The sequence below is a fragment of the Saccostrea echinata genome, unplaced genomic scaffold (assembly GCF_033153115.1).
Source record: "Saccostrea echinata isolate AGI-Se365-2 ecotype Australia unplaced genomic scaffold, CSIRO_AGI_Sech_v1 ptg000001l, whole genome shotgun sequence".
NCBI lineage: Eukaryota > Metazoa > Mollusca > Bivalvia > Ostreida > Ostreidae > Saccostrea > Saccostrea echinata.
The window spans coordinates 28,127,692-28,139,326 of record NW_026889750.1 but is presented as its reverse complement, the minus strand read 5'-3'; the positions used below and the strand labels follow the sequence as shown (position 1 = coordinate 28,139,326).

The 11,635-nt window shown below is 34.2% G+C and overlaps 1 protein-coding gene across 1 annotated transcript; it reads right to left on the bottom strand.

Annotated features, from left to right (window-relative positions):
* Nucleotides 1–5,797: 5,797 nt before the first annotated feature.
* On the bottom strand, nucleotides 5,798–7,128 carry LOC133174307 (uncharacterized). The gene has a single exon (XM_061309440.1). The coding sequence runs from the start codon at nucleotides 7,126–7,128 to the stop codon at nucleotides 5,905–5,907; it is 1,224 nt and encodes a 407-aa protein (XP_061165424.1). The 3' UTR covers nucleotides 5,798–5,904.
* Nucleotides 7,129–11,635: the final 4,507 nt, after the last annotated feature.

The following is an 11,635-nucleotide window of genomic DNA, read 5'->3' as shown; positions in this document are numbered from 1 at the left end:
ATTTTTAACTTAAAGTGATGTACTTTTATACTTCATCTATATCTTAGAAGAGTGACTTTTGATGCAAAATTAAAGTTAAGTCAGGTAATAAACACCAAGTTTTTGAAAAAGTAGGTCGCAAAAACTTTGTTTAAATACTTAACTTAAAGGTAAATATATTTATTCTCCGAATTTTTAAAAGCATTTCTCCGGTTTTGTACAGTGAGACTGGCTTTACAGTGATACTTTCATCCGAAAGTCTGGTCATACATGTATTATAGTGAATACTTTTCAGTGGAAATCCTTCCATATAGAAATTTTTCCGAGCGGACCTGCTATATACCCGTCTTCTTTGACAAGTCTTCCTAGGAAAGAAATTTAACTACATGTATATGCCGCAAATATTCTGTATACCATTCATAGCAATCATATCATCTATTTTAAGTGCATAATTTTCTGCTAAAGGTGTTTTAAAATTGTTGAGTTAATGTAATCTTCACAACAATCCGTTACATTTATACAAATAGTGTAATACCAGAGAGGAAATGCAATATCTTAGTCGGGTTTATTCCAATTTTAAGTAAAAGATTCTTAATTACAAGCTTCCTCGAGTTTCTTTTCCTTTGTTTGATTTCTTCAAGCAGTTTTTCAGTGTAATAGTGCAATGTAGTTTCCAGCTGAATAATCAACAAACAATTTCAAATTGCTATTTTTGTGCTATTTATTTATACATGTAATTTATATATCTTAGCATGTGTAACATTATCATAAAAAATGTTTTTGGAGACTTTCCCTATGTACCCTACTATATATATGGTAATATATACATTTGTGGTATCTCTCTATTATATAAACATACAGAGAGCAAATATCTTCATACCTGTATGAAGTTTTTCGAAGGTCATAGGTCATTACGTGACCTATTCACACAGCGCAGTAATATCTACATAAAAAGACTTACTCTACTTAGCAATAAAGCATGTATTTCATGCATAAAAATGTACAAAATACGCCAGTAAAATAATAATTATTTTATTTACAATGTAAACGAGTATTTAATAGAGTTATTGATCGATTTTACATAGAGAATAGAAAACTACGTGTTATAAGTTTCATGTCTCAACGTTTACCCTTATTTTTCTTGTAGACCTCTGAATGCTATAATTTTTTTTCATTAAACTTTACTCACAATAAATTTGAAAATCTGTTGGAAAATATCAATGTAATGCAAACACGCCACAAACAGCTGATAAACACTTTGGAAGTTCGGTAGGCACACCTCCATCATCAAGAGGGTTGTCTTAACAATGTAAGCTGTCGCCAGTGTCTCCGTGTCAACATCATAATAAATATGCCTTACTGAAATCGTAGATTTTATGTTTTTGATCAAATTTTATACTTGATTTCAAGTGAACTGGTCCGGACAAGTGTCTCCATCCATCCCTTTCCGACCGAAATTCCTCCAACGTTTTATTATCAAACATCGGACGTGTTTCTTGTGTTTTTTAACATCGAATATGGGTTCTCATGAATACAAAACTTTCCCAGACACCAATATGCTCACTATAATTGATCACAAGTAGCCTTTCACAGAATATTCCCTTCAAACAGAATCCTTCCAGATGAATTTGAAGCGTAACCGCTTTTCAAGCCGATTTACACCTTGCGTAATTTGTCAAAATCTACGACGAACAGTTAGTGCAATATTTATATTTGATTATATTTGATTGTCCGTCTCAAATTTATATATAAGTAATAAATAACAAGTTTAAAAACTTCACTGGGAAATGAAGTGGGTCGTATGGTGGCATATTTCTGCCCCTTGTGTGCAAGTTATTTTTCTATCAAATATGTCGACATGCAAGATAAATATGTTGACATGCAAGATAGTTATGTCAACATGCAACATATATATGTTGACATGCAAGAAAATTGCATTCAAATAAGAATTATAAAAGATCTAAAAAAAAATCTCAAATATAGCCCACATGTGACATCCAACATGCAAGATACTACTTATTTATGTCAACATGCAAGTTATTTATGTTAACATGCGAGATAAATATGTTGGCATGCAAGTTATTTATGTCAACATGCAACTTAGATATGTTAACATGCTACTTATTTATGTCAACATGCAACTTATTTATGTCAACATGCAACTTAGTTATGTCGACATGCAACTTGGTTATGTCAACATGCAAGTTATTTATGTTAACATGCGAGATAAATATGTTGGCATGCAAGTTATTTATGTCAACATGCAACTTAGATATGTTAACATGCTACTTATTTATGTCAACATGCAACTTATTTATGTCAACATTCAACTTAGTTATGTCGACATGCAACTTGGTTATGTCAACATGCAAGTTATTTATGTTAACATGCGAGATAAATATGTTGGCATGCAAGTTATTTATGTCAACATGCAACTTAGATATGTTAACATGCTACTTATTTATGTCAACATGCAACTTATTTATGTCAACATGCAACTTAGTTATGTCGACATGCAACTTGGTTATGTCAACATGTTATGTTGGCATGCGAGATAAATATGTTGACATGCAACTTAGTTATGTTGAAATGCAACTCATTTAAGTCGACATGCAATTTAGTTATGATAACATGCTACTTATTTATGTTGACATGCGAGATAAATATGTTGACATGCAACTTATTTATGTCAATATGCAACTGAGTTATGTTAACATGCTATGCGGGTTAAGCAGGGCTCATGATCATTGTTAATAGTTAAAGTGACTGCAACCTAGCAGTCTACAATGACCCATATAGCTTAAACAATTAAGCTACATTTTTTATGATTTTCAATTACTTTATTATGTTGCTTTAGTTTGGTGCCGATACACTGTTATTGTACCATTTACACATGCATTGTCAAAATACTTGCCTGTATCTGAACAACTCTGAAGTTTTAATATGCATGGTTGTTATTTTCTGAATTTTGTTATACCCTTTTCACTTCACATGCTTACATTGTGCTCCCGAGAGGACTTATTTTTAGACAACTCGTGTACATTATCTTAATCACCACGGTTTATATATCATTTTCAATGTGCATTTTGTTTGATTGTTTACCTCAAAATAAATTAGTACCCGGTAGTTGATTTTTTTTATCAAAACACTTGAAGATCATTTTCAATAGCATCCGAATTTGCCACATTTCTCTAAAACATTACCTTTTTCAGTTTTATTCAAATTGAATATTATTAATAAATTCATTTTTTCCCCATATATGATATCTTAATTAAAACCTGGTGAGTTCAATGTAAAGAGGGTATTAAAAAACAACTTGCTTTATCAAAGAAAAATAACAGGGTGTTTTAATGTACCAAATGACTCGTTTGCGTTACATTTGCTAATTTCAAATTGAAAACAAATATTTGGAACTTTATTAAGACTCTTAACGCAAGTTTTTTAAATATTTTATCTAAGTGATCTGGTATGATTTATTGTCATCGAATTTAATTTTTCCCCCATATTGCCACGTTTTTTTTATTTGGTTGCAATAGTTCAATTAGAAAATTGTATAAAAAAAAAACAAAAAAAAAAAAAAACAAAACAAAACAAAACAAAAAAAAAAACAAACAAACAAACAAACAAAACAAAACAAAATGAAAAAAAAAATCATTTCAGTTAGTCTTGTGATTTATCAAAGCTCAGCAACATTAATTTTTTTTTTAAAGAAATCTTAACAACCCTTGTTTGATTTTTTTAAAATCAGTTATGCTTCCAAACCGTAAAAATGTTGTCGACCGCATTGAAGCAGTAGCGGATATATAAATATATATATATAGAGAGAGAGGATATTCAATGTTTTGCAGATGAATATGGAATTTATTTCACGAGTCGGACAGGATTTTTTTGATATTTTCACGAGTGCGAAGCACGAGTGAAAATATCAAAAAATCCTGTCTCACGAGTGAAATAAATTCCATATTCATCTACAAAACATTGAATTTTCTGTTTATTACATTTTCTTTGATTTTCCCTTTGCCCCTGTCTTTTCTTAACACAGTGTCATAAGCTTGACGTCATAGTTGAGCGGTTGAGACGTCATAGCTTAGCAGTTGTGAGATTGAAAACATCACATGGCATGGATTTTAAAAACATATTTGGGAAGAAATTTGCAGTTTTAGCTCTATCAAGATGGTTAGTTTATCTCTATCTTATGACTGGCCAGAAATTATTTTTTTACTTACTTCGATATCCTTTCACACTGTGAGAGAATATCATTTTGGTATCCTTTCACACTGTGAGAGAATATAACTTTTATTCAATAAATAAATGACAGTATTTCACTGTTGAAAATGTAATTAATATATATATATATATATATATATATATATATATATATATATATATATATATATATATATATATATATATATATATATATATATAATTTTGAAAAAGTAAATATCCAAAAAATCACAAATCCATGTAAGTGCCCGAAGACCCAGGAATGGCGACAAAGTTTTCAGTGAATATGATCGATTTATGATTTCATTTGGGATATATACTTTTTTAAATATGATCGATTTTCAAAATGATAAGATTTTGAATTAAATGATTAAATTTAAATGCAAAAGAAAATATGTGATACACAACTATGAACATTTGTGCGTGCGTGCAGATCCGTTACTATCCAAGACATGTGCAATGAGGCACGGTTCTGGGTTTGATTTTAGTTGATTTTAATGACCGAAAATTTATTCAAGCAGATATTGCAGTTTAAATTATTTTCTATAATATGAGGTGGACAACAAAGTATAAATTGCATTTCCTTTGATAAAATGTCCTGGCGATTCAGAAACGTGACCATAGACTATAAAACGTTTTAAGGACCCCTCTCTGCGGCGACCTATAGGAATTAGTGTGTCCATCCGTCCATCTGTCCGTCGGAGATCTCTTTTAAAGGGTGTGCATTGACCTTGAACTATGAACTATGTTTCAAGGTCTAAGGTTAAGGTCATAGCAGAATTGTATATGAAAAATCTTTGTACGGAGCACATCTTTTCTCCCCTTGGTCCAGTCTGGTTCATACTTCCACAGAGTGTCTGTGGTCAAAGGATGTGCAGTGACCTTGAATAATATTTTTCACTTGCTTAATCTTGTTAAGAACCAAAAATAAATGGCTTTAGGTAAGGGGTAATGAGACTGAAATAAAAGTTTTATGCCAAGTGGACAATTTCTAAGTTATAGGTCAAGGTCAAACCAATATTCTCTGAAATGCTTTTCATCCTATTGTCCATTATTTGAGTGGGGTCCTATGTGATGGTAGACATCTCAATGATTCATGAATTCAGTGAAGTTCTACATGAAACAGTTTAAGAACAAAAGGTATGAAGTGCACTTAACTAATTTAATATTTTAAACAATAAAAATGGTAATATAAAATGTGACCAAAATCGTAACAATGTCCTTTTTAATGTCAAGTAGGTATGTTCTGAATGAGGGAGAAAAGATCTAGAGCTTTACAGGTGCATTATTTATGACAGCTTCATTAAAAAGGAACAATTCTTTTTAATTTTTTACCTTGAATTAAAAGTTTGACCTAGTTATCTAAAAAAAAATGCTGACCAAATGCATTCTTTATTCCTTAGGAAAATACGCTTTTGTACTCTTACTTCAACACTCAACAGTAGTCATTACAATTTTTTGAATTTATTATGATTTTTGACTTTGACGGTTAAAACAGATTTTAAAAAAAGAATAATTACTAATATTATGTACTATTAATGTATATACTTTACTAGAAAGACACATTTGCAATTAAATACACAAAGCCTCGCAAAGATACAATTTCTCATTCCTTTATCAAATAATATTCGGAACATAAAGAAAAATGTACCTCTTAAAACGACAAGAGTCAAGTAAATGTATGTAGATACATGTAATTTATAAGCGATCTACATAGTCTGTTATTCGGATAAAGAGTTCTGTTGCTTCTTCTACAGTGTTTGGTGGGTAATTCAAACCGTTTTCCATTCTTATTTGAGTACCAATAACTTCAAATTCCATTGAAACACCATTTGCAGGAGGGTAGGCACAATATTCTTGTTCTATGCCATTCAGATTATCAGGTACAGGCATTTTGAAATCTCTTGTTTGGTAAATTTCGGGCTGAAAATACATAACATCTGGTTTTCCAGACGGACAATCTGCATTGCGGTTTCTTCTAATTGTGTGTTCATTCCAATGCTGTATAACTCTGTTCAATTCTCTGGTGATAATTGGTAAGAAACAATACCTAGCACACTCCAGGTGGACTATGTCGGAGGTGTCAAAAACACCTAAATTATCCATATCCTTAAAGTAATTTATCCAAAAATTGCCACACATTTCTCGTAAACACCGCCAAAATCGCCCTATTCTTGTATTTCTATATGACGATCCATACCTAAAACTTGATAGTCCTTGCAAGGGGTCCTGGTGATTCCATCGCAAAGCGTATTGCAAATCTCGAACTATGGAGTTCTCAGTACCCCTGTCTGCGTATACGACTACAGGAACCCCGTTTATTTCTTTGATATAATCTATATAAAATCTGGATTTATACTCAGGGTTTTTGTTAGAATTGCAAGCTCTGAGCCAGAGAATACGTCTTGAAAAGCCATCTACACAGCCATGAATGGAAATTCCGAATGGTTTTAACTTGTCCCAGCCATCTAGATGAACACAAAAATTAGGCCCTTCGTTAATGTACCTTCTACGCTGAAGACGACGTTGTCTACGCCTTATTACACTTTCTGCGTCCAAAACAGTTAATGCAAGGCGCACCAATTCACAAGACACATTGAGGTTATGGTCGATTAGCAGACGTCTCCTCATTCTTCTATAGCCTATGTCACCGCCCGAGCCTGAAAGTTCATGTAGAATAGCCGTTACAATGTCCTCCAAACGTGGCTGGTTGTTTCGTATCGTCAGATTCATTTTCCTTAAAACTCGATGAATTTGTCTTGCACTAAGAGCAATGTTATGTTTGCTCGCAAGAAATCCAATGATTTCCTGAATAGTATAACCAGAGTGGTAATAAACAGCAATCATTTCATTCCTACTGAGAGATAGTCCGTCCACAACCAAACGTTGAGCTAGAGCAGGTGTATAGATATTTTCAACCATAGTATTTTTGTCGCTGAAAAAAATGGGGAAAAAATACTTTACACACAATGAATTTTTGTTTTGCTTTCTACATGTGTAAATGTACATCAAACTAAATCATTCTACAAATACACCACGATTTGGCATGTAAGAGTTTATTATATAAAAAAATTGCAATTCAATTAAACTTATGTAAGATAGCACTGCGGATTTACAGGGGGCAGGGGGCCCGGGCTCCCCCTTTTGTGTCCGAAATATACATAAGATTTAATAAATCAATTTTTTGGTGTGATCGTGGGCCCCTACCCCGACCACAAACTGGTCGGGGCCCCCCTTTTCAAGATTCCTGGATCCGCCACTGAAGATAGTGAAGTACTAAAAGTGCTATGTTTGATCAAATAATAGCTACATGAAGTACACATATCATTTAAGAATTGGACACTCTGACAAAAAGAGATATTGACACCAAGAATTATTATCAGTAAGGATTATACAAAAGACCAGATTAATCAATCAAAAGATCTTCATTACATCCAGTATCAGTTTTATATCAAATCTAAAACAAAGTTTTACCTTGTCAGTTGTGTAGAGATTAGATGAACGTTCAGAGGTTAAGCTTTTCATTCACTGCAACCACAGATTTTGATTAAACTATACCCTCTTTCAAACAAACAGCATGCCATCATAAATAAGTTGCATGTCGACATAAATATGTTGCATGTTTACATAAATAAGTTGTATGTCAACATATTCATCTTGCATGTCGACATAAATAAGTTGCATGTCAACATATTTATCTCGCATGTCAACATTACTAAGTTGCATGTCAACATAAATAAGTTGCATGTAAACATAAATAAGTTGCATGTCGACATAAATAAGTTGCATGTCAACATACTTATCTCGCATGTCAACATAACTAAGTTGCATGTCAGCATAAATAAGTCGCATGTCAACATAAATAAATTGCATGTCGACATAAATATGTTGTATGTCAACATATTTATCTCGCATGTCAACATAACCAAGTTGCATGTCGACATAAATAAGTTGCATGTCGACATAAATATGTTGCATGTCAACATATTTATCTTGCATGTTAACATAAATAAGTTGCATGTTAACATAAATAAGTAGCATCTAGCATGTTGGATGTCACATGTGGGCGATATTTGAGATTTTTGAAGATTTTTTATAATTTTTATTTGATTGCAATTTTCTTGCATGTCAACATATTTATGTTGCATGTTGACATAACTATCTTGCATGTCAACATATTTATCTTGCATGTCGACATATTTGATAGAAAAATAACTTGCACACAAGGGGCAGAAATATGCCACCATAGGGTCGGTACGTGATCAAATCTTCTGAGAAGGGCTTCGGTCTTCACATGATTTGATCACGTGACCGACCCACTTCATTTCCCAGGGAAGTTTTTAAAATTGTTATTTTTTTTTCTTAATTGTGTGAACCCCACATTTATTATGTGCTTCCGTTTTATGTTGAATACACGTGTTGGCAGAACTCAGCGGTCTCTTGTTTTTTTTTTCCACCCATACCTCATAATTTTACATGGTGTCAGAATCATGGAGAGAATTCCACAGCCCGTAGTAGACTAGGAGTCCACAAACTTGCCCGAGGCTTGGAGAAAATTCCAACAACATGCACAGTTAATTTTCGACGGCCCCCTTAAGAGTAAAAAGGAGGAAGAAAAGTGCTCATACTTGCTTCTCTGGGTGGGAGACAAAGGTAGAGACATTTTAAATACATGGAATCTCTCAGCAGATGAAAATAAGAAATTACAGACTTTATATGATCGATTCAAAAGTCACGTGCAACCAAAACTTAATCCAGTGTTCGCCCTTTATAAGTTCAATAACGAGGTTCAGGGCAGCGCTACATTTGATCAGTTCATTACTAAACTCAAACTGTTAAGTAAAGACTGTGCGTACACCGACAGTGATGAAATGATCCGAGACAGGATCGTGTTTGGTGTGTCATCCAGTAAAATACGAGAAAAAAAACTTATTAACGTGGGAAAGGACCTTACACTTGACAAAGCCATGGAGATTGGCCAGAATTTTGAATATTACCAAGAACAGCTACATGAAAAATCCATGGGAAATAACACACCCGAGGTCCACGCCGTCCGAGCCCGTACTAAGCAGAGATTAGGACGTGGGGCGCAATCTGGTGGAGGCAGAACCACTTACCCAAAGCAGCACGGTACCCAGGGCTATTTCTGTCCCAAGCAGGACTAAATAGTAACAATGAACATTCAAAGACTGGTAAATCATGTGGTAACTGTGGTAGGGATCACAGTGATACAGGTTTATTGCATTTATCACCATATTGTGATAAATGCTTTTAATACCAGTGCAAGGGCGATAACTTGTGCGTTCTTGGTAGTGGTTAAACATTATTGAGACTATGAGTTTTAAATAGATGACGCAATATAATCAAGCACCTTACGACCCCGATTTTGATAATCTACCGAAAAAGCTAGAAGGGCAGACATGTTGCAAAATTTCATGTCATAGAAATATCACAAATATCCGCTGCCATCGGGTCGTAATATCACTCAAATCAAGGAAGATGGGGAAACAACTAGACGTAATACAGCAAAGCGTATAAGGATACCAAGTGAACGGATGGCCGAGATAGCAGTTAGGAAGGGGATATGGAGTGCATGACACACGTGTCACCCCGTGTTTTACCTGTATTTTTTTTAAAATGTTGGCTAAGTGGGAAGACACCGTCCTACAAGATCAAGATCACTAACCAGTCATCCATGGCTAGAAGAAGCGCCAGTGGCCAATCTCAGGCGGATGGGGTTAAATGCATATCACGGGTACACATGCATTTGTAATTTGGCAGAAATTCAAGCGGTGTAGGTTCAAACAATTAAAAAAAGGTTAGGCTTTAATATTATTACGCAATGTCAGTGTTAATGTGGCATGTGTCTCTGGATTAGGGTTAAGGTACAAGTTAGTGGCTGACCATGCAGCCATGATGATAATTACTGTTAGTCAAAGGTGTCCCAAATGTCTGACGGGTACCCCCTAATCATCCTAGATAAGATTTAGGCAGTATGGCAAGGTCCTACATTGATTTGGCATGATACATAAAAATAATAATGATAATAAAAAATTAAATAAATAATAATCATAATGATAAAGGTAATATATATATATATATATATATATATATATATATATATATATATATATATATATATATATAACTCTGATTTACGGACTAGGGAGACCAGAACATTATATATGACTTAAGGAGACAATATACAGATTTTTTAAATTTGCTTTTTTCTAAAAAGAAATACCAGATCAATGTTCTATAGAACACCATTTAGTCGACTCTTGCTTTATTTTTTCATTATAAATGCCTCCTAAAAATATATGAAAAAAATGGTCTCCCTAATATTTTATGTTTCTCTCATATGACTTAAGGAGACCAGTGTATACTTTTATACATATAACTTGTGGTTTAAGTAGACCATTTTTCTTTCATAGTAATTTCACTGATTATGGATTAATTAACATATTGTTTCCAACCAGAATAGTTGCGGATGGTCATTGGTCAAGCTCAGCAGAAAGATATTTGTGTTAATGTGACTCAACATGATCAGTACAAAATCTTGAATATAAAACTTAAGTCATTGCACAAGTGACTTATATAGAGAGTAGTTGCCCCCCTGGCGCAGTGGTTAGAGCGTCTGCTCTAGAGTAGAGAAGTAAGGAGTTGATCCTTACATCGCAGGTTCAAATCCCACAGTTGGCTGGGGAGACCGATCCTTCGGATGAGACCGCATAAATCGAGGTCCCGTGTCACAGTAGGTGCTGGCACGAAAAAATCCCTTCACTGCTCAATGGCTGTAAGTGCTGAGTATAGGACAAAATTTGCAGCTTTCCACTGGCATGTGGTGGCGTCTCTATATGAGTGAAAAAATCCCGAGAGGGACGCTAAACAACATACAATCAATCAATCAATCAATATATAGAGAGTATAAGCCCAGAGTAGCTTGTTCTGATATCCACAATTAACTCTCAATGCTGTCGCCCACATGTTGCAGTGGTAAGAGCCTATGCTCTAGAGTTGCCGTGTTAGGAGTTGATCCTTATGTCACATGTTTGAATCCCACTGTGGGACGTGGAGACCGGTCCTTCGTACAAACCAAGGTCCAGTGTCACAGTAGATACTGGCATGAAAAAGATCCTTCACTGCTCATTGGCCCTGTGTGCCGAGCATAGGTCATTTGCAGCTCTCCACCGGCAAGTGATGGCGTCTCCATATGAGTGAAAAATTCTCGAGAGGGACGTTAAACAACAAACAAACTCTCAATGTCCAATACAGTTTAACCTGAAAGTGAATGCAGACATAGACATGCAGACATAGATTAGACTTATTCTTTAGACCAAGTATAGTATACTCCATATTGTTTTGTTGAGGACACAAAGTTCACAGTGAAAATCAAGTAGTTTTTCCTGCTATTTATACCCAGCTTCTT